Source organism: Mastomys coucha, unplaced genomic scaffold (assembly GCF_008632895.1).
Source record: "Mastomys coucha isolate ucsf_1 unplaced genomic scaffold, UCSF_Mcou_1 pScaffold23, whole genome shotgun sequence".
In the NCBI taxonomy this organism is placed as follows: Eukaryota; Metazoa; Chordata; class Mammalia; order Rodentia; family Muridae; genus Mastomys; species Mastomys coucha.
Window position 1 is genome coordinate 3,562,915 of NW_022196906.1, and position 27,677 is coordinate 3,590,591.

The 27,677-nt window shown below is 37.6% G+C and overlaps 1 protein-coding gene across 1 annotated transcript in view; it reads left to right on the top strand.

Annotated features, from left to right (window-relative positions):
• The window catches only part of Pgr (progesterone receptor), a 62,286-nt gene extending 47,564 nt beyond the window's left edge, over positions 1-14,722 (top strand). The window contains exons 5-8 of the mRNA XM_031344541.1: positions 4,772-4,916; positions 6,738-6,868; positions 10,563-10,720; positions 14,306-14,722. Of these exons, the coding sequence (XP_031200401.1) occupies positions 4,772-4,916; positions 6,738-6,868; positions 10,563-10,720; positions 14,306-14,461 (590 nt within the window). The 3' untranslated portion in view covers positions 14,462-14,722. The remainder of the gene's footprint in view (positions 1-4,771; positions 4,917-6,737; positions 6,869-10,562; positions 10,721-14,305) is intronic.
• Positions 14,723-27,677: the final 12,955 nt, after the last annotated feature.

A 27,677-nucleotide genomic window follows, 5' to 3' on the forward strand; every position in this document is an offset into this window, starting at 1 on the left:
TGACCTTGCAACTCAAGGCAGTCCTGTAACCTGGATCCTAAACTGACAGCACTCCTCTTCTCCTCTCTTCAATCTACGGAATCTAAGGAGCATTTGCTGAAAGGCTCTTTGCTCCATTTCCCATCTTTTTCTTCTCATTTTGGTGTTGTTTTCTGTATGTAGAGGATCTTCACACACATATTCTCCTGTTTGGCTCCTAACTACCCTCCAGCATTCATACTAATCTAATCTGCTCTGCATCTTCCCAGATTGAATCCCAACACTTGGGAGGACATAGAGGCAAAGGAGGGTCTTAGGTTCAAGCCTCCGACACAAGTAAGACCTTATCCCAGAAAATACAATTAAAAAGGTGTAGAAATCTACAGTGTGGACTGTATAACAAAGAGCTATGTTATCTGAGATGAACTCTGACATTCTTGATTAGACTAAGCCACTGAATGTGTTGGTAGTACATTGTCTATTTCTCCCTTTGATCTGAAATTTTACACAAATATTGACATTGATGTCTTGTATTACAAGGTTCTGAGATGTGTAATTCTCCATCTAGGTTGAGGTTCACCATTTGAACTGTATGAAACTTTGACACTTTTTTTTCAAACAGAGATAGAACTTATGCCTTTTTATCAGAACCTTGGCAGCACAGCAAGTCTCATGAGTCACTTTTGTCCTCTCCTTTATCTTATTTTTTTTTAAGTATTGAGAGTTAGACAATGCACAGCCATATTTTTCAAGGATTATTAAGCCAAGACACTTACATGAAAGTACATTTTTTTACACTACTTGTTAAGCACAATTAGCGATCATCCATCATGTCCCAATGAGTAGGTTTTCCAGTTTGATTAACATGTCAAAATGCATGAAATCTCTCTAATCATTATCACCACAGGAATGTAATCTCCATCTTCCTGGTTTTGTTTCGCATAAACTGATGGAATGGTGTCACAGTCAATGGGGAGAAGCTCTACTTGTGAGCCAGCCATGTTTAAGTTATTTAACACTGGACTTTTTCCACAGCTACAGCTCCAAAAGGTGGAGTAAGGAGGCTATTTTTTGAGTTCTATTCTGTTAGATGGAAATATATGTTCTGCTATGAATGCTAGTAACTGAGTAAATTTTGAAATATTTCAATAAAAGTTGCCTTTTATACTACAAAAAAAGTAGTGTTCCTTTATTTCAAGACACTGATAAGCCTAGAATCCAGAAGCACAAGAGAACAAGATAAAAACAAGGATAAAGTGAATATAAACACAGTCTGATTTTCAGAAAACAGAATCATATGTGTATAACTTTGTAAGAAAATTTAAAACAGTCTAGATTAATATAAAGCAATGACTTAAAATGAAAAAAATCTAGCACAGTTATATCAAATATTTAGATGTTTTAAAATATATTACAAAGGTTAGAAGTTAGAACCAAATATACAGAATGACTGAATTACTAGAGATCATACTAAACATTCTGTTAATACCTTAATATGTCTAATTAATTGAATCTCACTTTCTACCAACATGTCACTTTATATATGATAAAATTCATATATGCATATGATACAAGCTGAGAAATAATATATGTGAAATGAATATTCTGAAAATATATTAAATATACATTTATTATTGTTTACTTGCACATATATGTGTAATTTGTATGAATATATTCATATATTTATGTCCACATGCACGTAGAAGTGTATGTGTGCATGTGTGGAGGTCAGAGGTTGACACTGAGTGTCTTCCAGCTGTTCTCCACCTTACTCTTTTTTTTTTTTCAAGACAAGGTTTCTCTGTATTGCCCTGGCGACCAGGCTGGCCTCGAACTCAGAAATCCACCTGCCTCTGCCTCCTTTAATCCTGGGATTAAAGGTGTGTGCCACCATCTCTCGACTCTCCACCTTACTTATAAGGGCAGGGTTTCTTACTAAGCCTGGAGCTCATGGATTTGTCTAGACTGGCTGGCCGTGAGCTCTGAGAATTCACTCTGAGAAGTCTAGGCTTGCCTTTAGCTCTAGGGTTATATAACACAACACACCTGGCTTTTTGGGTGAGTGCTGGTGAAAAGCTTGCACCCCTTGCTTCTTTGAGAAGCACTTTGCTGGCTGAGCTGTTTTCCCAGGCCAGTGATGCCTAATTTGTCTTCTGAATTTATTGTCATTTGCAGCATTTACATTTTATATGTTCATCATCAATGTTTTCTGTAACATAAAGGATAATGCTTTCTAGCTTATATTTTTGATCTCATTTTGTTTGGGGGCATATTTTTTTCTTACATTTTATTTTATTTTATTTTTGTGTTGTTATTTTGACACAGGTTCTCATATAGCCAGGCTGGCCTAGAACTTACTCTACAATTAAGAATAAACTTGAACTCTTGATCTTCTTACCTCCAGATCCTCAGTGCTGAGATTAAGAATATACTACCACAGTGTGGTTCATTTGTTTTAAATGGAAGATTTTTCTCAATTTAATTAGTGGTTTTCCTATAGCCATTAACCCAATTAGTGGTCTGTTACAGGATCCAGGGTTGGAATAATAAATATTTGCATATTCTTCAACAAAATGTATAGTTATCCTGAATCTTTAGTTCAGTTATATTTAGTTATGTTTATCCTCATGGCCTAACTTGTTCAAAGCAGCATTCAGTTGCTAGAGTCAGGTGGAAGTGTGGCCTTTCCATGCAACTCTTGAGGTCACACCAAACACACCGCTTCATGTGCCTACATTAGGTAATTGTTATGTTTTAAAAAGAATTGATTTGTTCATCATCAATTTATTCTGAATTTTATCAAAGAATTATCCATTTGCTCAATATTAAATGACAATACTTATGCTCTAGATGAATTATGTTAAGATTCACACTTTTTCTAGAATGACATACCATATAGACATGCACTTTGAAGGAGTAAAGTTGTATGAAAATATGAAACTTAAAAAAACACAAGCAACATTTTTTCTTGGCAAGCTGGAGTCTCTCTGCCACAAAGTACATTAGATTTATGGATGATAACAGTATCAAAACAAAGGAAAAATAACTATCCTAGTCATAAAAAAGAAAACCCTGGGCTCTCAAGACAGAAATGAAAGAAAACAAACTCTGGAAGGCCCCAGGAATTCACTCAGCTGGAGTAAGGACAGGTTTGGAATCCTGCACAAACTGAGACATTTGGTGGGCTGGGCAATGAATGAGTGTCACAGACACATCCCTTGGGTGCCTTGGTACCCTCTACTCCTCTCACAGTAAATAACCACACCTGCTCTTTGTAGACTCAGAGTCAGAGTCTTGGTAGTGACTGCTTCACATACCTTCTCCAGGCACCACACAGACGGCAGCAGGGTTGTATACATTTCCCCTGATAGCAGCATTTGCTGCTCTACCAAACTCCAAACAGACAGACTCATTAGTCAAGAAGAAACAGGAAGGAATAATGAGAAATGGTGGTCAGACATTGTAGAGTGTGCCTGGGCTAGAAGGTTGCTGGGCTACCATTAATTTAGGAGGTACACTTGAATTTTCTTCTCCAAGGAGGTTAAGAAACAGAAAGACAAATAAATGCTATTTTCCAGCTGATGATGGGGCCATCAGGAATATGTGCAGAGAATTTCATTATCTAACAGAAGGAAATGCCTTCACTTTCAATAGCTAACAGATTAAATATTACTCTGGCTTGATTTCTGAATTAGGTCATTTGTAAATGGATAGCAGTGGACTTTTAAGGAAAATAAGTATTTTCCAAAGAGCGTCATGGAAAGGGTTTAATGCTCCCATCAAAACACTTATTTTTACTTAATCTTAAACAAAATGTTAAATCTCGTTTTGTTATTCAACTGTTGTAAGTTATAGTGACATCTGCATTTATAATCTTTTCTTTATAGATCCCCAGGTTCAAGTCCATGTACTCAACTGCAATCAATACTCTTAAGGTCTCTCAAATATGTCAAAAATGTACTACTTTTATCCCAACTTGTTTCTTTGCCCTTATTTAAGGCTTGTGGAAAGCTACTGAAAGAATTGCTTAAATCCTTTTTGCCTCCATAGGAAAACCAAGCGTCTTATTATTCTCCTTTAAGTGTTTAGATAATGGACACTCAATCTCACTTCTCTGCCTAGCTCCTCCCACATCTACTCTCCTCTTTCCATGCCCTTTCAAACACTGTGTCCTCTTTTTCTTCTTTTTCTTTTTCAGTAATAACCCACTTGCTCAAAGTTGTGCTGCTCATACACTCATTGTTATGGCAGCAACCAGTGGAGAAAGGTTGACCTATCAGGGACCACATCCTTAATGAAACTGACCCTCCCTTTCCCAGAAGCCATCAATTGTCTATAGGTCCTCAGCTAGGGGTAGGGCTTCTGAGTCTCTCCCTCTCCATGCTGGAATGCCTGAAGGCTTGCTCGTGTACTCATCTTGTATAGGCACCTCAGAAGCTATGTCTCATGATGAGAGAATATCATGTCAAGAAGACACCGAATAACCCATGGCACATGGTCTCACCCAAGTGTGGATTCTGGTATTTATTTCCATCATGTTAACATAGTGCCTAGCATGGAAATGGGTGTTACATGAATCCAGAATGAATAGTTAATTCAATTAATGATTTTCAGCAACACCAAATCACCGTGACATGTCCATAACTTATCCATTTGTGTCCTTATTGCTTGTGTTATTATGAGCATCTTCTGAATGTTAGCGAAACATGTTAGTATCTAGTTTCGACTTACTACAAAATTTTAACATGGTTCACATGATTTCTGCGATTGTTTTCTTTTAAAATATTTGTAGGTTTCCGAAACTTACACATCGATGACCAGATAACCCTGATTCAGTACTCCTGGATGAGCCTGATGGTGTTTGGCCTAGGGTGGAGGTCATACAAGCATGTCAGTGGGCAGATGCTGTATTTCGCACCTGATCTCATCCTAAATGAGTAAGTTGTTACTTTTGGTGCTGTTGTTGTTATCACAGGTACATCCATCATATGATTTGGAAAACTGCATTACAATTGTAAATCATGTGGCAATACCCATTGATGTAATGGTCTCTATAATATGTTGATTTGGAGGCCTTTGGGTGAATATTCCGGAGTGTGTTATGTGGGTAATAGGTAGATCTATTTTTAGTATTTTGGAAAATCTCTACACTGATTTCCATAGTGGCCAGACTGGATTATATCTCAAGCAGCATGATGTTTCCTAACTGCCATTCTGACTGTGGTAAGATAGACTCTCAATTAGCTGTAATTAACTTTTCCTGGGTGACTCATAAGGGTGAACATTTTTATGTATTTATTGGCCATTTGTACTCCATCATTACATAACTGTCTGTTCATTTCACAATAAGTTCATTAACTGATTTATTAATTGAATTCTTTCATTTCTTGATTTTTTTAGTCTATGATCCTTGCATAGTCTAGATATTAATCCCCTGTTAAATGTTTAGTTAGCAAATATTTTTGCCTATTTTTTAGGCTTTCTCTTGACTCAATTAAGTGTTTCTCTTACTGTACAGAACAGTTTAATTTCATGTAATCCCATTTGCCAACTCTCTTTATTACTTCCTGAGAATTTGGAGACTTTTTCAGAAAGTGTTTTGTCTACGTTTATTTGCTTGAAAATTCTAGTTAAATCCTTTGATTGTTTATTTGATATTTGGATCCCATTCCTCTTGTCTTGAAAAATCTTCTTATCTCAAACTAATATCTTTAATTTATTTTTCAAAACCTGATATGTACAATTCATTATATCATGTGATCATATTAAATGCTTATCATATTAAGTTTTCAGACTTGTACTTGTGATAATGTACTTGAGATAATGAAATCAAATATTTCGCTTGACAATAGATTTACTTACATGTAGTCTTTAGATGGTAAGAGTTTGTCCAAGGTAATGTCTACAGTGTTCTAATGGTGAATGTCATGTCGTGAGCATCTAAGTTAATAATTGACACTATCTAATGTCTTCACAGTTGACAATCTTCATGCTTCATTCATTCCTTTTTAACTGATAGTCCCTTGACATAGGCAAGGACTCAGCATCATCTACCTTAGCAGTTCAAGAAACTGGGGCTCGGGAGAACTGGATAACCTGGCACAGACCTGAGTGGCCAGGGTTAATCTTAATCCTTCAGTGTGGGTATCTGGTCTTCTTCCCACTATTCCTACTAGCTACAATGACTAATACTGGCCTTACCAAGTAGCACGTGCTGAGAGAATCCCTCAAATCAGGAACCATCTATAGAGCCTGTACTAACCTTTTCAATTACATTCACTACCATTCTTTTATTTGTTTTTCTGTGTCACCACACATATCACCTAGAAAAAGTCACAGGGTTATAAATTTTTATGAACTGAAGCGATGCATGAACTTGTGCACAAAATTATATTTATTCATACAAATACATATACTAGTCTGTCAATAAAGCAGTTCCCGGCTCCAAATGCTACAATCCCTTCAAGATTGCTCTCAGTAGATTTAGGTAAAGTGTTATAATAAAAGCAAGAAAAATATGAACTTTGATAAATGTGTATGCAATATTTTTATAAGTAGTGCTACCATATAAAAAAGTTTAGAGACATTAAAAATTCCAAATATTAAGTTTGTTTATTAAACATACCAGTAAATTCAACAATAGGGAAGACAGTTCCTGAACTCCTGTTCACTGACAAGTTGTATCACTGCCTGGCTGATAGGCGATGGGTTTTCATGCTTATGCTGGTTTTTCTCTTGTGTGCTGTGTGTGGTACAAGGCAGAGGATGAAGGAGCTGTCATTCTACTCGCTGTGCCTTACCATGTGGCAAATCCCACAGGAGTTTGTCAAGCTCCAGGTAACCCATGAGGAGTTCCTGTGTATGAAAGTCTTACTACTTCTTAACACAAGTGAGTACCGAAGCGTAAAGACACTTGTCACCTTACTTTTTAAATCCCAAGATAAATGTTAAAATATCATCATATGGTCACATACCAGGTATACAATTTAGATTGTAACTGTGAAGGAGGAATTTCCAATATATTGCTACTGATTTGACATTTTTAATATATAGCCACATAAGATTAAAATAGCATATCCAGTTTATTTTACATGAAATATGATCACAAACTTATTTGCTTTTTCAGTTTTTACAAGCTAGTTAATATGAACTCAAGCTATGCTTCCCATTAAACTTATCACACATGCACTGAGGTACTTGCTTTGCAACACAGACACTCCTGTTGTGAACTATTTTCAGTGAGTGAGAACAGTTTGACTGTTATAGCAGATGGCCTTGGGGATCATTGACTTGGAATATCAGCAGAGTGTGTGTTACTCAAACAGTCCCAGAGGTAAACAAGAAAGACTCAGCTTCCTCCCACATAGTGCTCACACTGTGTCATGGGGCCTGCAGTCTTTTGTTGCCTCTGACTAGAAATGAGCAGATAAGGAGTGGGTGGAAGTTTGGGGACAAGGCCTGAGAGGCTCAGCACACCATGGGGAGAAGGCAGCAAATGAGAGTATGCATGCACTGAGCCTTTCCGTGCCCTTCCCACACAAATGACACATGCATGCACTGAGCCTTTCCGTGCCCTTCCCACACAAATGACACATGCATGCACTGAGCCTTTCTGGGCCCTTCCCACACAAATGACACATGCATGCACTGAGCCTTTCCGGGCCCTTCCCACACAAATGACACATGCATGCACTGAGCCTTTCCATGCCCTTCCCACACAAATGACACATGCATGCACTGAGCCTTTCCGTGCCCTTCCCACACATGGCAGGTTCAGCCTGCTGCTGTAAGATTGGTTCTTTGATTTGCAAGTGAGTCACTGCAAGCTAAGACCTTAGGATGAAGTCCTCTAAGTGGTTTTCTCAGCAGAATCTTTTCAGGGACTTCTGCTAGTGGCACAAATCTCAGATGGCTGAGGAAGGGAGCTTGAGTTGGGAAGGAAGAGTCGGTTCCTTAGAATGCAAGGTACTTTTGTGGAATCCATATGAATGTACCTAATATAGCCTATGCATCCTACTGAAAAGTGCATAACATTTTGGCCAGTGGGAAGAACTATGCAAGTCCCTGGAAAAGCATCTTTAAATATAAGAGGATTAAATAAACATTACAAGATATCAAGAGAATTGGAATACCATGTACTTCTTACCATCTAGGAGATGGGTGGTTACAATCAATTGTCAAGCAGAAATTTAAGTACTATACTGAGAATACCAAAATTAATGGTGTTAAGAGGAAATAACTTCATATTTCAAAAAATTAGTTTATTTAACTCACATGATACCTTTATATATCCAGATAATTAAGTCAAATGCAAAATTTGAAGTTATTTAAAAGCTATTGAAGAAATATAAACTTTTCCAGCCTCAAATAGGAACTACCTTTGCAAAGACAAACAAAAACTATGGGTCTAGAGATGTGTCTTGGAAGTTAAGAGTGCTTGTGCCCTTGCAGAAAAAGGATCACAACGTGATTCCCAGCATTCTGGGATGGGAGCTGATATCCACTGTAACTCTAGATATGGAGGAATCCTATATCCTCTTCTGGTCTCTGCAAGCACTTAGACACAGGTATGAATATACCTTCAGACATGCGCACACACACACACACACACACACACACGCACACACACACACACAAATTAAAAATAAATGAAATGGGAAAGTTGTAAGGTGAGTTTGATAACTTCTTACAAACTTAAAGCTCCTGTACGCCAAAGCAAACCTGTCCAGGAATAGGTGTCAGAGTCACATAGGCTCTCATGAATTCCCTAATGAAGAGATTCCCAACAAAAACAATTTCGTGTTCTCTTGTCAGGGTGAGTTAGCTGTGAGGATTAGTTTGGAAGCTCTGAAAGTACATGGATTTGAAATAACTAGAGTCTGAAGTAACTGGAGAGAAGGGACTGTAGGTATTGTAGGCATGCATGCCGCACATCCACAGAGATATGTAAAAAGAATTACATCTTCATCGAATTTTACAAGAATTACTCCTGAGAAACCCCTGTATATTTAGGATCTAAGCAGCTGCAAGTTGAAAATCAAAGCATTATTTCTTTGGTTTCTCTTTGGTTTGCAGCTGACATTGCGATGCAGGGGAAGTTGTGAGTTTTAAAGTTAGGTATGTAGTGTCTTTAATTTGAGCGCATGTCTTTATAGAAATAGTGAGGAGTAAGCATCACTGGTGTGGAGTGCCTTCCATTCAGGAGGTTTTCTAGTTTTCACTTGGATCTATCTATGGCTTCAGAAAAAGGTTGCTTGAGGCTGAAGGTTTGTGAGTAGGAATGCAAAGAAAGAAGGGGTGTCAGCTGTGGCCTCTGGAAGCAGGGGGTGTGAAGTGAGGAGAGTGGATGAAGATGTTCTTGTATGTGAGATTCATGGAGGATTTGGAAGGAAAGGAGCTACAACTTTGTGTGTAGCTGAGGAGTAACAGCAATGTTCATCTTAGTCCAGCACACAAATACACATGAAGGCAGACCAAAGATTAATACTCAAATTGTTAGCTAATGTATGTGACAAAATTAATTCTCTTTAAAATAATCAAACATACATATCTACCATCACTGTTGTTAGTTAATAATGTTATGTGAGTATTGAACAGTGCAATGAATTGGTTGACAAGTGATAGAAGAGCTGAGCATATTGGCTCATGTTTATATTCTGAAATTTGGGAATTAAGGCAGGAAGATCAAGAACTCAAGGTCATTTGTAATTACATAATGAATTTTGAGTGCAGCCTGGGCTAAATGAGTCTCTTCCTGTCAGGAAGGAAGGAAGAGAGGGAGGGAGGGAAGGAGGGAAGAAGAAAGGAATGGAGGAAGGAAAGAAGGAAGGAAGAAGAGGAGAGGAGAGGAGAAGAGAGGAAAGGAGAGGAGAGGAGAGGAGAGGAGAGGAGAGGAGAGGAGAGGAGAGGAGAGGAGAGGAGAGGAAAGGAGTTACAGCTGACAGTTACAATTATAGGAAAGAGGACAATAAAAACACTACCAAGAAAAGAAAGTGGCCTGGTATAAGAGTTAAGTCAATGAATATAAAATAAATACTCAAATATGATCAATGTTTCCCATAACAGCAGGAAAGCGGTAGTAAATATAACAAGGCAATGTTAAAATTATAACAAAAACATGAAGTTTCCAAGATCAATCTTAATAAGAAATATTTGAGATTTACATGAAGAAGAGAAAGTTATATAGAGAAACACAAATAGTTGCTTAAAAGAGAAAAATAAAATAAGAAGATACAAAATAAAGCCATAAATGAAATAAAACAAAATATTTAAAGCAAGACCATATAATAATGCCAAGACCTCTTTGGAGCAAATGCTACATTAAATGTATAGTTCATATAAAAGTCTGAAATGTAAGTTGTTCATGTTGTTCATATATTCTTTGACAGTTAAAATATTTCTATGTCCTAATTCTGTCTTTCATTATTGTTTTCCTTCCTAAATTGTTTCTATTTAAAATTAAATGTGTATGTGTGAAAACTCAGAAATTATGTATAAAATGTTAGTGACCTGGCTCAGAAGTATATTCATTGCTAGTATCATTTTTTTAAACATAACTGCCACTTCTTGTTAATTTTATACAGTTCCTTTGGAAGGACTGAGGAGCCAAAGCCAGTTTGAAGAGATGAGGTCAAGCTATATCCGGGAATTGATCAAGGCAATTGGCTTAAGACAGAAAGGGGTGGTCCCTAGTTCACAGCGCTTCTATCAACTTACAAAACTTCTTGACAGCTTGCATGATGTAAATATTTTTGTTTTACAAATTACTGATGAAAACACGTGAATTTCTTGTCTTAGTTGGATTTTATTGCTGTGATGAGGCACCATGACCAAAGCAACACTTATAAAGGAAAACATTTAATTGGGGCTGGCTTATAGGTTCAGAGGTTCAGTCCATTATCATCATGGTGGGGAGCATGGCAGTGTCCAGGCAGACATGGTGCTGGAAGAGGAGCTGAGAGTTCTACATCTTGAAACAAAGACAGCCAGGAGGAAGGTCTCTTTCACACTGGGCAAAGCTTGAGCTTAGAGACCTCAAAGTCCACTTCCATAATGACACATTTCCTCCAACAAGGCCACACTTCCTCCAATAATGCTATACCTCTAATAATGCCACTTTCCATGGGCCAACCATTTTAAACTACTACATTTCTCTTGTATCTAGTTACATGATGAACTCTGGTGAGTTTGTAAACATTTTCCTTTTTAGATGGCCCAGGCTCCAAGCCTAGGAAATGGTGCCACTAACTTAATCTTTCACAGCATACCTAAAAGCTGATATAAAGTAGACAATCCCTCTTAGATGTGCCCAAAGGCTTATCTTTTGGATCACTCTAGATCTTGTTAGATGATGACCAATGCTAGTCATCAGTGTGGTTTCCCCAAATTCTTGTTTGTAGTTGGCTTTTAAAAGACAATATGATACTGTTGTGTTTAACGTTGACCATATGTTGACCAATGTTGACCATATGTTACAAGCTTTTATTGCTGGCATATAAAAATACATAAAATGTGAGTCAAAGTCATAAAAAAGCTACCCACTCACCAGGTCAGCTTGTGGGCATGAATTATGAGCACACTGCAAAAATGATCAGCTACTTCAATTAAAACTTTACAAAGAAAAGCAGAATAAAATAAGCTTAAAACAATCAACTTGAAGAATAAAGCACCAGTGCTGAAGACAGAAGAAAATCCACATAGTTTCAAGGAAACATAATGGTATTGTGTCAAAGAAAGAACAGAAAGACTTAGCCAGCAAGTCCTGGCTGACAGGAGCCTGATATAGCTGTCTCCTGAGAGGCTCTGATAGTGTCCAACTAATATAGAAGTAGAGGCTCACAGCCATCCATTGGACTGAGCACAGGGTCTCCAATGAAGGAGCTAGAGAAAGGACCCAAGGAGCTCAAGGGTTTGTAGGAGGAACAACAATATGAAGTAACCAGTACCCTCAGATCTCCCAGGGACTAAACCACCAACCAAAGAGTACACATGGTGAGACTCACAGCTCTAGCTGCATATGTAGCAGAGGATGGCCTAGTCAGTCATCAATGGAAGGAGAGGTCCTTGGTCCTGTGAAGGGTCTATGCCACAGTGTAGGGGAATGCCAGGGCCAGGAAATGGGAGAGGGTGAGTTGGTGAGCAGGGGAAGGGGGGGGGAATAGGGCTTTTTTTTTTCCGGAGGGGAAACCAGGAAAAGGGATATTATTTGGAATGTAAATAAAAAAAAATATCTAATAAAAATTAATTAAAAAAGAAAGAACAGAAAGCCTTCAAAAAGGGGCATTTAGCAAAAATAAATAAACAAACAAACAAATAAATAATGAATGAAACTTTGGGGTTACTAAGTTCAAAATAGAAGACATCAAAATTCAATAAAAGTCATGAAATACAAAGGACATTCTCAGTAGAAAATCATTTAAAACCTAACACATAATAAATCATAGAGGAAAAGGTAGGAATCGTAGGCTATCAGTCTATGATTTCATCCTCAAATTTAACTTAATAGGAATTTACAGAAGAAAAACTACAGTCAGGGAAATTAGCATAAGAGGATATGAGTTCTCTCTTCTCAGTTTTGAAGACATTGATTTGTTTGTAGTCAATACTGACTGGTAGCAGTCCTCCAGGCTTGCATGCCTGCTCTCTGCTAAAGGTGTGAGTTTTCTAACTATCAAGGAACAGAACATGGGCACTGCATAATTGACTCAAGGTACACTATAAAATTTCATCCATCGTACCAAGATTGAGAAGACTATCCTAAGCATACAAATGAGAAAAGAAACAAGTCATGCGTAAATAACCAGCATTCTGAATGACATTGGACCTATAGCAATGACATATGACAATGAGCAGTGTCACCAGAATCCTGATGGAAGCAAAGCCACCAGCTGAACAATCAAGCCAATGCAACGCCACCATAAGAGTCTTTTCACACGTGCAATCTCACAGAGGTCATCTCAAATCTAACCTTTCCTGGAAACTACACTAGGATGCATTACAATGACACAAGCTGGAGGCAAAGAGGATTCAGGCCACAAGGTGATGTCCCTGCATAATGACGGGAAGGACCAGTCAGAAGCCTGCGCTGGACCAGTAAAACATCACAAGGCTCCAAAGCACCTACTCTGGGAAGAAAACGGAGCTAGGGGATTGTTGATATTCACAATCATATTGGGGTGATTGCTCACAGTCTTTCAGAGAACTTGATTATGGCTTTGTGACAAATGAGGAGAAAAATGAAAAAAAATAAGATAGAAGGTTATAAAATAAAATGAAAATGGCCAAGGAAAGAAGTGAAATGCCATGTATCAGGAAGTAATAGCAACTTTTCTAGTAAAAATGTAGGATACTGATTTAGCCAAAAATGGAAATATAATACAGCAAGATGTCTATGGAGGAGCTTCTGGATTTAACTTCCTCTGTTTATTTTGTGATTCTTCTTGAAGTAGTATGATACTTTTAAAATTGTGTACATAACATATTTCATTAAAATAGAAGTTGAGCTTGTTGGTATAGGCCGATAGTCCCCAAGAAGCTCACACGTTCACAGAGTCCTCTGAGCTATAGGGAAAGATTTCAGTAGTCTGGGCCACTTAGCAAATCCCTGTCTCAAAATAAAAAGTCAATATTAAAGAAAGGCTGTGTTGCTCAAAAATACACTGCTTAGATAACAATGCCTGAACCCATGGGCTTCATGGTTTATTCTGGGTTCTTGACATAGAAACAGTACATTTGTGAAAAATTCTGATTAACAAGTAGGATGGATGAAAGAATTGCATTTTGAAAATGTATAACTTTAGGTGTTTAATACTTGGTATATATCTGCATATGTGCATTGACAAGAAAAAGTGTTGAAAATTAAATCAAAATGTTTACTTTAGACAATGAAAATGTATCTAATTTTATTGCTTTAAAATACTGCAGATTTGGGCCTGTAGAGAAGACTCAGCAGTTAAGAGCCATTGCTGCTCTTACAAAAGAACCAGGTTCAGGTCTCAGGACACACATGGTAGCGCACAAGCATCTGTAATTCCAGTTAGAGAGGCTCTGATGCCATCTGCTGGCTACTATGGTCACTACATGCAAGGGATGCATGTCTATACACATAAGACAAAAATAAGTAAATACAATTTTATCAGCCTGCTCCATTGTGCATATAAAACATTTTCCATATATTACCCTGGAGCATGGAGAGAGTCATTTGCATGCTGGCAAGAGCAAGCATCTAGACAGGTATTTATAGAATTAGAAAAAATGTTATCACATTTGAACAGTGTGTGATTTTATTGTTTTTCCCACATTTTCTACCCACATGTTGAACTAACAGCTTGTGAAACAGCTCCACCTGTACTGCTTGAATACATTCATCCAATCCCGGGCACTGGCTGTGGAATTTCCGGAAATGATGTCCGAAGTTATTGCTGCCCAGTTGCCCAAGATCCTGGCGGGCATGGTGAAGCCTCTCCTCTTTCACAAAAAGTGATGACTTTTCTTTGTTTTCTTCGTGAAAAAAAAATGAATTTTGTGTTGTGTCATCTTTTTCTCAGTCAGGATGGTCAAGTTTTGTGTCTTTATAATGTCTTTCTGAAAGCCTTACATGTATACATATCACACTGTAAAGTTAGGAGAAAATCAATGAGATTCTGACTTCCCTTTGTAACATCTAAGCAGAGTTTTTAAAGTGTTTTGTGCACCCATATTTTGAGAGTTTACATGGTTTAAAAAAGGACTAAAGTTGATTGTATAAGTAAACTACATCTCACCCGTTATTTCACACTTTTCAGATGATGATCTTTAGCTTTTGCATCTAACAGATCTCCATAAGAAGGGATGAATCACCACTACCTTTCATTACAACAGGCTACTACTACACAGGCTACGGCTAAAACAGTTCCTTTGCTCTCCCTGCTTATAGTTCCAAAAATGACTTTTAAAATGGCAGCCAAAAATGTGATGTGAAACAGATTTTCAGAGGGCTTTTAATGAAAAACAAAACAAAACAAAAAAAACAGAGATGAAATGGGTTGATGTTTTTAATGCTAGACAAACTGTGTTCAGGGCACCTGCTTAAAAACAGATTTATGACAGAGTTAATAGCAGCTATACAGTTGCTGTGACATTATTGTGGGTGGATTGAGGGGGAGGATGTCTTTAAATAAGACCTGTGAATAGACAGAAATCATGAAGTCTGTTCTCTCATTGGAATCCCTGCGGTTGGCTGACCTTACAAAGCCGGTCTCCCTTGGTACTTCCGTGTTCTTGCTTTTAAGAATGACACAACAGCATTTCTCTTGACAAATGTTTCCTTTGGCCATATAGTCTTAATGACAATTACCAAAGAAGGCTGGAGGGGGGATGAATGAGGGAGAAAGGTAAGGATGGGAGATAAAGACCATTCCTTTCTTGGGGATAATGTTTTGCTCTAGGAAAATGTATGGGGCAATCTCAGGTGGGAAGTATTTTTAGTGCCTGTAAATCGGATAGAGATGCTTTAGAAATAGACAAGTCTCAGGTGAAAAATTTTGAGTGCCTATGACCTAATTCCAAGTGAAATGCTTCAGGAAACCCTAGCTACTTGCTTAAAATGACACCAGCAGGTACAGTGATGATAAAACACAGTTCACTTTGTCATTTCTACTTAAAATATTCCTTTGAAAGACAGATGATAGTTCTTTTCTAAAATAAGTCACTGGAGATATATTAGCTTAGAAAACCACTCACACATATACACGTACACCATTATGGTCTATACATAAGTAGTGAGTTCTTTAGCACATTTGGAATAGGGATTAAAGTGGGGTCTAATCAGGACCCTTGACTTGTGTTCCCTTCATGCATGTGGAAATCATAATGGCTTTCCTGCACAGCAGTATCTTAGTTAGAGCAGTCAGTCAAAGTGTTGCAAGTACTCCAATGGTCAGCATTAGTAAATAGATGCTCTTCCTACTGGCTGATCTACATGCCTCCTTCTGCAATATGTCTGAAATGCATTATGTTCTTTACTGGTACTTGGCTCGTCATAATCTCCATACATGCAGGCACACTTCATTTTTTCAGACTAAAACAGGATCAGATCCCTTGGGCTATATCCTAAGAATTATTCTTTGTCAAGTTACTCTGCTGTCGTTATGTTCCTGCTATGCCAATCTTCATGTAAGAAAAAGAAAGAAAGAAAACAACTTTCTTCCAGATCTTCACTCCAGACTCATGTATGTGCCGACCTTCAAGATCCGCCTTATAATTCCTGTAAAGTTTTTCTCAGCCTCTCATACTGTGATTCGATCCCTCTTTGGTTTCCAAGAAGTTGTTTAAATTACAATAATATATAGCTGCACCATTCTAACGGTCCATAGGTCTAGGGTTTGTGCTAAGGAAAGACCATAGTGTTTTGTGACAGAGTTGATTGTGACATTTGTCCTGCTGAGAGTCTCCTGAGTGACATTGATAAACCTCTTCTTGTGTCTTTATCACTCATTTTATCTGCAATTTTGTTTCTCTTCATTTCCAAACTATATTTTCCCTATTCTGTGATAACTTGCCTTTTATTGACTACATCCTGGGAGCACATTTTATATGCAATTAGAAGAAAATGGTCTGTTCCCTGTTCTTAACTGAATGAATGGAATATTATTTCTTTCCCTATAAAAGATTCTATAGACTCTGATATTGTTTTATATTGCAAATCTCAATTTAAAAATTTCCCCATATTTTTTATTTTATTCAACAAATATTTTTGAGTGCTTAATGTGAGCATAAAAAAAACATGTGAATAAGCTTTAATAGAACTTGGAGCTAAAAGAAACTGTATATAACTCAAGAAGTTATAGCCCAGGAGTTGTACAAATCTAATGTCTGCTAAGTGTAGGGCTACTAGATATTTATAGTATATAAACTACATCCTTAAGGTTTGATAGGTGCAAGGCATTACTTATGTACAACTTGAATGAGATAAATGCAAAAAAAAAAAAAAAAAAAACCGGGCAGTGGTGGTGGTGGTACATTCCTTTAATCCTAGCACTTGGGAGGCAGAGGTCTCCCTGGGTCTGGTCTACAGAGTGAGTTCCAGGACAGCTAGGGCTACAACACCAGGTTTCAATATTTAAAGCTAAGCGTAGAAAGAAAAATATCCCCTGAAGAACATGACATGAGCAAATGGAAGTTATCTCATCTCCAAATCTTTAACTCTACAATTCCAAATGTGATGAGTCCATGCCTATGTAGTCATTGTAACCTTTGTCTCCATTCTGCAGGTTATGCTCTTTGGACTGCTCTAAAGTAAAATAAAAGCTTAAGGACACAGTAAATACTTGAAGCTTAGATGGTTTTGTTTGCTGACATATTTTATTTACAAAAGTTAGAAAAACAATTTGTGTCTAAAGAGATGCCATGTCCCGTATTGTTTTGTGGAACTATTTTGGTTTTGGTGTATAAAAACATGGCACATTTAGTTAGGCGATGCTTTTCCATTGTGCTTTTTCACACTTTAAGTTTTACTATTGTACATGTATGAAATAAAATATTTTTAAATAGCCACAGTAAATCAACTTGTAACTCCTAAATTATTGCCAACTATAGTGATAGACCTAATGATGTATATAAAGGGCTATCCTATGACTCTGCTCATTTCTTGGTTATTTGCTGGCTACATGAGTGTAATATAGAGCTATTTCATTAAACTTTACCAAACTGCTTTGCAAACAATAGGCACAGGATATATATCTGTACATATATATATATACAGATATTCAGAAGTAGCATTTCCATAATTTCATCTTCACTGTGCCATAATTTTGTTATAACTTTGTCATGCTAATCTGTCCTAGTCACTAGTGAAACCAGGAATCTGGGAAACTTGATTATTTTCTTTATTCCACTGTTTACTATAAAACATTTTTATTAATTCAATGTGTGTTTATTTATTTTTCTGAATAAAATGTAGCCCTTTGGGTTTAGGGCCTGATTCATAAGAAATCTAAAGAGCATATCACCCTTTGCTTACACTATCTAATAGCAGTAGTATTAATTTTTGACATTTTGCAATAACTCTTAAATATCCAGACAGCCTATGCAGAGCACAGCTTTCTCACAAACCTATGTTCTGTATTAAAAGTTATTTTTGTTGTGGCTCTAACTTCATCTGACAATGGGGTCCAAAACTTATGATACAATCAACTCCTCAAATAGCATTACTATTCTGGTTATAAGAACTCTCCCGGCCCACTTGTTCTAATAGCTTTAATTTCTTTGATAACTGCTGCATTTTCTGTTTTTGCTAAGAATGATTGGATCATCTCTGTTTGTCTTTGTTAATGAGATTTCAGGCTAGAATATGAACTCTTTAAATCTCTTTAAAACTCCGAAGCCTCATGTATAAGAAGCATTTAAGATGTAAGACTATGTTTTCACAAGTTTTTACTCCATATCCTTAAAATACATCTTTATTTTTTATTGCATAATTCAGCAACCACTCTCTTAAGTCTGGAAAGAGTTGGACAAGAGGAAGACACTAAGGAAAACATACCATTCTCTTTCCTATGATAGGAAACATATTCATCTCTTAATTCCAAAAGAAATCCAAAGGCGACTACTTTAGGAGAAGACTGTCAGCTCCCAAGTTGCTCACACACACTAAACTAAGTCATGCCATACTTTTCATTAGCAGAAGATCACCAGGAGTCTATGATGTTTCTCTTGTCTTTATTTGAGGTTGGGCACCAAGTTCAATGTCTACCTCCTCTACCTTCAGTCTACCATTTGTTTAGCAAAACATCGTTTCATACCCTATGGCCTTTAAGTTAAAAATGAGTTAAAAGCCATAGAGCAGCTAAACGTCCATCCACAGGATGGAACACAGGTGGATAGGAATTATGCTCCACATCATGATATGAATCCAAGTTGAACAAGACCTAGACAACCAGACTCAGGTTGAATCCATATTTACTTAGACTTGGGGGTTGAGGGAGACCCTGCAGACCACCAGTTTCTTGGACCTACCCTTCACCAAAGTTAGTTCTTCAAAACTGAAACTAAATGTTGTGTGTGTTAGGCCTTCCTGGATCCCCAGGACTATGTGGGCTGAGGCAAGATTGCACAATCTAAACCATCCTGGGCCACACAGACTTTGTCTCCATTTTAAGATAAAATGCAAAGACTAGTTTCCTTTATGCTTCTCTTCCCTGGAAGAATTTATGAGTTTATGGGGCATTAATGATGAGTTAAATAACAGCAAGAGCCTGGTTACTGCAAAGGGAGGAGAGCAGAGGATTGCTCTCCCCCTAGAGCTGGTAGCATTCCAAAGCAGAGCTCTGGCCATGACTAGAGGCTGCTCCCAGGCTCCTTCAAGCTCTGTGCAGCTGGGGAGTCTGGAAAACTCTTGCAGGATTGCTGGATGAGTCCCAGAATGTCAACCTCATTTTCCATTTACTGGCTCTGGTTGCCTCATGTCACGCTGACCTTATTGTTAAACACAGGTTTGTTTGCCTTCTTACGACTCATGGCGAAATGGGGGAAAGCATTACTTTTAAGCTGGTTGAAAGCTTTTAACTGACAGAGCACTTTCAGAGAAATGTGAAGAGACCAGCCATGAAAGGCCATTCTGCTCATTACTTCCAGGAAGCTGCCATATTATTAACTCTCAGGGTGACATCAGTGTCACAGCCCATATTTAGACCAATATAAGTAAAATATGTAAGCTGCATTGTAGATAGTTTTCAGGAATACATTGTACTTTATTTTTTAATTGTCTTCTGAAATTGCTCAACCCCAATAGTAACCAATTTTACAAACATTACTGTAAATGAAACCTGTTTAAATATGGTTTTCTTTTGTAGGGTACATAAGAAGCTTAATACATGGTTACTTTTCTTTTGAGTTTTCATAATAAGCTATTTTATCCAGCAATGGCTCAAAGTATTTTGTCACTGAAGGTAACTTTTGCTATCATCCTTGCTCTGGGAAGATTGATTTTAAAGTATCTATTCATCAAACTGTGTTTCCATTACATATATAGCTGTTTTGTTTTCTTAATGTCTTCTTCAAATACATACCACTTAGAGTTATTGAGCCGTGCAGCAATACACTTGGTGTGATTGGACTTTTAAATGTAGACATAACTTGGTAAACACAATTTTTTAACTTTTGAAAATAGGAAAACGGCCAATGAACTCCTATCGTAACTTTCCTGAACTCAGTTGACAACTAGAGATTTGAGGCCATAGAACACTATAGAGTATTAGCTTTTGTTCCTGAGGGCTTTATGACTTCTAAGAGAGACAGAAAGAAAAGAGCCTGTGAATGAAAAGCAGTGTACTCTGTAGCTGTCAAAAACAGAGATGCACCCTGCTCAGTCTCCACTGGGTAGAGACTCTGCCTAGAATTTCAGATGGTAAGCAGAGATAGAGTCATACAGGCTCCCTTCCGGGTCCATCATTTTCATCAGTACTGTGTTGCCTTTTGATCTAAATATTCTGTGTATTTTCACTCTTCTGGCGTGCTCATCATCCCAAGAAAAATCAGAAAGGTGTGACATCTAATTTTAAGGTATTTCAAAAGAACAACAACAATTTAAAAAAAAAACAATTTTTCCAAATTGATGCTTTGAGACAGACAGAGGAAATGGGTAAAAGCTTGGAAGAATAGGTGTGGCTTACTAGGTAAGTTGGAAAGTTCATTGACATAAAAGCAGATAGTGCCCTCTTAATTACTGAGCAACATCCATGACAGGATGATGCAAACCCCAAAAGGTGATGTGCCAGGTCAACAACATGGGAAATGTTCTAAGAATTACCAGTCATTATGCAAACATAAAATGTAAATATGCCCAGAGCATGCCTCTGTGGTGTTTAAGGAGCTCATCATTCTAATTGGAGCCTACATAATTTAGGGGGAAAGTCGCTGATACATATCTCTGTGTAGATATCAACTAACTGAGGTTTTGTTGTTGTTGTTGTTGTTTGTTTCTTTATTTTGTTTTTAAGATCTTAAACATTTCCCCTTAAAACAAAGAGAAAAATGTCTAGAAGCAAATTATCTGTTCTGACTGCCACAGTAAATCAAAGCACCAGGTTTAAATCTGAACCTACCAACTTTCTAAAGAGTTTATATCAATGTGTCATGGTCAATTCTGTTACCTATTAGAGGTTAGAAAAAACTTGCCATGAACACAGAAACAAAATGGTGGTGGTTGTGGTAGTAGTGTCGTGGTGGTGGTAGTAACAATGGTGAAGTTGAAAAGCATTCCTTTAGGCATCATCCTGGTCTCAACTGCAAGATATCACCCTGCTGGACTGTGGTAGTACCCAGTTCCCTCTTCTCTGGGTTATAGTTGGAAGGAGAGGAAAGATAGATAATTAGAGAGATGGGTATTATGCAATGAAAGAGAGTAGAGTAGAGAACACATAGGAAATTTTTACAATAGCACATTCCAAAGTGAGTCAAGGCATCCTGAAAAATATTCTATGTAACGTAGTTGAGGAATTGTCTTAGGATTCAATCAAAAAGAAGGAAAGAGTCCTCTAAACTTGTAGACAATAGAGGCATAAACTGAAAGAAAAGGCACGTGGACATGGTGTTGCCAGAGAGCATGGAGCCAATGCTGATGTGACAGAATGAAATCCAAGTCCCAAATATCCATGGCCTTGTATACTATAGTATTGCATGAAAATGTGACTCTATGTGAAAAGAAAGTCTGTGTGATGCTCTAGAAAATGTCCTCCTGCGGTACAGACAGTGGGGTTGGGGAGGAATCATCCTGGAGGCAGGGAGCATGTTTTGAAGGAAGTTGCAATATTCTGTGCAAATGATGGGTCATAAACATAAAGAGCTGGGGTGATCGTGACCTCCTTAGTTTTCCAGAAGGCTTTTTGAGACATTACCAAGAGGCACTGACAGAATGACGACAGTAGATGAACACACAGATAACCTGCTGTATACCAGACCAGATGCCTCATTGTTTGGCTTCTGTGTTGAAACCAAAAGTCCTTGTCATAAAGAGCCTAAAAACTGAGAAACTTAGGTTTTATCAACCACTAAAACCCAGATGAGCACCCAAACAAGCTGTACCCTCTCCTCCAACATTCCCAGAGTTACAAGTACCTACAACCTCAAGGTCCTGATGTAGGCATTGTGGTAAGGCCAGAAGAGCTCCAGGTTCAGCCAATGGGAAATGGAGACACAGAGTTGCCAACAATTACAAAACAAGCACATCCAATGTGTAGCTCTATCCAGTAGAGTGGTAACACAGAGTAGGAATAAAATCAAATACCTATACAGGATCTTGCCCCATGAAACACTGGAGGAGTCCCTGCAGGGTAAGAAGGAAGCTGATGGGTGATAGACTGGGAAGGAAACTTCTTAGTTTGAGGTATGTCCAGCTCTCTTAGTTTTAATATATCCTGCATTCTGTCGCTTTCTATAAAGGACTCATCTCCCATGTTGTTCACACTAACAAGAGCGTAGTGAGGAGAGGGAGAAGCTGACTGTGAGCTTGGTACCAGTGGAAAGTATGGCTTTCCAGCCACTCTTCTGCCACGTCTTCATTTCCTGGCAATTGCCAAGCCTGATCGATCATAAATGTAACAGGGTCATGGCATATAGAAATCTAAGGCTTTTGGGTGTCTCAGGTGCATCAGCACTCCGGAGCACTTTGACTACTGGTTCAATGCTTTCTATCCTTTGCTGGCTTGACAGGGTTCTGCTATAGGAGCTGCTTTCAGCATCTGGCCTCTGCTAAATGGTCATTTTGTCCTTTCCAGGGAACTGTGGCTCTCAGTACCTGCTATATCATCTCCACATTGGCAGCAGGCAGAATGTAGGTGTCTCTGAGACATTGCGGACTTTACAGCTTCATATGACAGTAGCCACAGTGTTCTTGAACTCCTCATGCCTGGTCTAGATTATTTGTTACCGCCTTTTCTTCTTCAAGATTAGTCCCTGAGTGTAGAATTCTGGCATCCCTGCCACACCTGTGGCTGCTTCTTTTTCTCTTCCTGCCAGTTACAGGATTCTGTTTCTGAGGCTGAATTCTTGCTATATCTCTTAAGAGCTACCTGTAGTCAAGCTTCCTTTTCTTTGAGACAGGATCTCACTACGGTTCTCCTTGAACTATGTGGAACAAGGTCAGTCCTGAACTCAAAGCACCTGCCTCTGGTTACTGAGTGCTGGGGTTAAATGTATATGTCATCAGGACCAGTTTTCAAGTCCAATTCAAGTTTATAAGCTTAACATTTGGGAGACCATATAATTCATTTTAGAAAGCCTTGCTCTTCAGACTTGCCTTGCTCTGGTCTGCTCAAAGACCAACCCAGAACGTCAGAAGATGAACTCTGGCTTTCTTTAAGCATTTCTCCTCCAGTGTCCCTTGAGAAGGACCCATTGCCAATAAGGACCAACGCAGACTGATGCACTTCAAGTTACTTACACAGTTCTTTGGGAATTTCTGTCAAGAGGGTGAAATGTTCCCTTCATCTACAATGAAGCTTTACCCCGTTGGGTGCTAAGACATTATGAAGCTGTGAAAGGAGGAATGACTTTAGATTATTAACACTGGTCTGACACCCCTTTTAATCTCATTTTTTATGCTTACCTTGGAATAGAATAACTTTACTACTTTGAATGCTCACTTCCACTGTTGATGCTGAAGTTGTTCTTGTTTGTGGAACTAGTGTTCACATTGGCCTTGGAAGGGGAAATTATTAATGCTCTGTCATGTCCAAATCCTTTCTGAACTTTTTGCTATTAGTCATTTTAAGTAACCAATAGGTCCCTAACTATATTCAACACACACAGGTACATAGCCTCATGACCTTGGGTAAATTTTTATACCTGTGGCTTCTAATTGCTGATTAGGAAAGAAAGTATTTTGAAATCTATTGAAATTTGAGGGTCTTTGCTAGGAAGGTGAAATTGTCATCCCATTGTGGAACTCTGGCTCTGTTTCCCTGGAGTTGGCCAGGTGATGACTGTGAAAACTGAGCCAGCAGCACCAGCATCATCATGTACTCACTTTCAACCTACTAAGAATTTCCTTTCGACTTTTCCACTATGGGTGGATTGCAGAGGAAATGTTTTTGTGGTTCCCACACAAAAGTTGAGTCAGCCTATCCAGCTGGAATGGTCTTCAGATAAATTGTTTTTCAAAAACATTGGGAATGTAAATACTTCTAATATAATACCAAGTAATGGTAAGGAATAAGCTCTTCCTTTATCAATGAATTAAAATACCCCAAACTTTGCTATAATTACATACCAGATACACAGGAATAGTCAAGACATTGCTCACATTTTTAATTCTAGTCATTATTTCAGCTTGCATATGACCATATATTGCATAAGGTAGGTTGTTAGTACTGTTTGGTGATATGTTTCTTTGATAATCTATGCATTTTAATAAAGCAAGAATTGATTCTGAAGATAATTAAATTAAAGCAAACTAGTTTTAATTATAAATGTAAGACAAAATACCTTATATATTGTGAGACATGGTAATATATATGTATTGATTACAGTGGTCAAAGTATGATATTTATTTTACAAATATTAGTTTTCATAAGAAATTGTGCACCAAACATTAGTAAATTAGATAGGTATAATCTAATTGTCAAGATTACTAGTCTGGTTTCATTAAAGTAATATAATTTAGTACATTACTGTAAATAAGTGATACTCAATAAATAAAATATGTGTCTACAGTGTACGTGAACCTTGCAGGGAAATTTGAAGAAAAAAAAAGATAAAAGGGTAGTTTTTTTTTTCTGCGCTTCTGCTTGATTAGATGCCTGATATTTCAAATTGTTTGTAATAAGCATATCTGTTTAATTTGCATCAAGTAATAAGTTGGAGAATGTAAGATGTTCTGTTTAGTTATTTGATCCACAAAAATGTTCAGACACCATAAACCATTTATTTCTGGCTTAACGTTATGTTTTCACATTAAACATTTCTCATCTTACCAGTTAAATGTTTCAATAATATTGAGAAACTTCCTATTTACATATGAAATCATATGCCATGTATTTTGTAAATACTTGATTACAATTATGGATAGTGTGTCTTTGTTTTAAGTTAACTAATCTGTAACTAATCTGTAAGAGGAAATGTGTTGCTGGGTGTATCACTTATCAAGAGAGAGAGAGAGAGAGAGAGAGAGAGAGAGAGAGAGAGAGAGAGAGAGAGAGAGAGAGAGAGAGAGAAACTGTAGCAAGTCCCAGAGAATGTGTAGCAAGGCTTTAGTGCAGCTATCAGAAATGCTGCCCTCTGGAGTCACTTACCAAGTTAAAGTGTTTGCATTGCTTTTTGTACTACTGATGCACAAGATCAAAATGTCTACATTTTAAAACAATGTTTTATCTACATGACTTGATGTTATTTCATTAGATCAAAAGTGGTGAAACCCCATCTTATACATAATCTAATCCTAGCAGTGTTATTTTATAAAGTGCAGAAGCCCACTGTGTGTGAGCAGTTTGGAGTTCAAAACGCCTAAACATGAACACAGTGAAAAAGCAAAGCCCTTTTGTGTCCTGTTTATATCACTTGAGTATGACTGGGCTTTAACAGAAGAAAACTCTGTAGCTCAGCACTGAGGGGACACACTGTGACACAGCACTAAGGAGATACACTGTGACACAGCACTGAGGAGACACACTGTGGCACAGCACTGAGGGGACACTGAAGAGCCACCTAGAGCCATCCATTCTGTGCCATTTGCTCATACATCATTCAGCCTAATTCATCCCTTCTCACTTCCCTTCATTCTGTATAAGATGGCCAGGTGAGAGCATATTGAAACCAGACATGATCAAGTAAAACCCTTAGTAGCCATACTTTTTGATTCCTGTGCTTGAAATATTCCCAAATGGGGCACATTGGAGGACTACCACATACATCTCATACTTGCACAATTGGCCTCTCCAGTATGTTACACAAGTGTTTATAAAGAAAATGCGAACAAAGCAAAGGGATTTGAGTTTACTAAAGATACTTAATTTAAAAAAAAAAAAGGAAAAATCTGCTTGTTAAATAGCCAAGATTAAAATATCAATCTAAAGCTTTATTTTGTTGTCATTAAAGGATTTTGGTATGATTTGTATGTCAAAAATTACTTGGAATACTCACAAACTAAGATTTTTACTGTGAAAAGTACTCCTTTGTGCTTGCTTGTATAACATTATAAACATCCTGAACATTAAAATTTTTTTCTAATAAGATGTGAATCACATATGAATGAAGTATGTGTAAAGGAGAGAAAAGCTCCAACATGAACAATAACTACTATTGATCAATCAGTTAACAATGGTTGTTAGTAATCTAAGATCTGATGTGATAGCTCTTTATTTCTTTTTTATGTTTTTATTTCTCCCCATCAAGAGAGCCACTGTTATCGTTCATCATCACTTTTGGTTCTCATGGACTCTAAACCAGCTTGCATTTTATAATTCTTACAATTTTAAATTGCACTTGTCTAGAGAAAATCCTGTACCTCTGTGCAAGAATCTTTCCTTGTAAGCCAGCTTTTGTAGCTCATGCATGCAATCGCAGCACTTGGGAGGCAGAGGCAGTGAAATGTGTGCTAATTTGAGGCAAGTCTGATCTGTATAATAAGTTCTAGGCTAATCAGGGCTGCATAATGAGGTTCTGCCTAGTCGCAACCTGGCAAAATCAGGAGGCAAAGCTAACATCAAAGTACTTGATAGTCAGTGAAGATAGATGAGAATGCTCATCTTTCGATTTACTTGCCATTCTGTAACAACAATTCCTATATATCCCAGACCAGTTATAACATTCAGCCTGGACACACTGTCAGATTTTGATGTGCATGGTTGTTGTATTGATTTAGGAAAGACTAGTAATTACTGAGAATTTCCTTTAAAATTACAAGGCCCTTAAATAACCTGATTATGGCATAGAAATGAAAGCCAAGGACATCAGAAGTACACAGATACTTACAAATCGCCCATAGGCAACCTACCTGCCTCAGTAAATCAAAAGCAGCACTCTGCCAAAGGGTTCTAAAAGATAGGTGTGTCACTGCTTGAACAATGGTTCCTTGTGATTTCAGTAACCTGACCTCGGAGTCTCAGTGTCACTTAACACTCGGTGGTGACACTTTAGCCAAGAGCCCTGTACTTAAATGGGAAATCACCTATGAAGCCACTTTACATGCTAGAACACTAACCTGCACATGCCTTTTCCCCTAAGTAATTGCCAAATGCATGCTAAAAATCAAGTCACCACATAATTTCACACAGCATAATAGGATTATATTAACAAATTAATAAGTTTCGGATTACCAAATTTGTGATATTTTAAAGAACCCAAACACCCAAAGCTTATGGATATAGATGTTTATTGGAAAAAAAGTGAAATATTCAGATGTCAAAAATATTAGGATGCTAATTTGGAAAAACATTACGTTGCATGAGAGAAGACCATTTGTATGGCAGCCTGGGGAATGGATTTGAAAGCCCTGTGAACTTTCAACCCCATCTCTTCTGTGTGGTTCAAGAGGATGACATTTCTATGAATTTTTATTCTGAGGTAGTAGATCTGTGAGGACCTATGTTCTGGTAAATGTGATGCTTTTTTGAGGGAGATAACTGAAAATATATATTCTCATAAACTTTATTCTCACTCTCCAAATAAAAAAATATCATCCACTATTATATAAGACATTCTCCCTCTTTTGAATAAATTTTATGTAA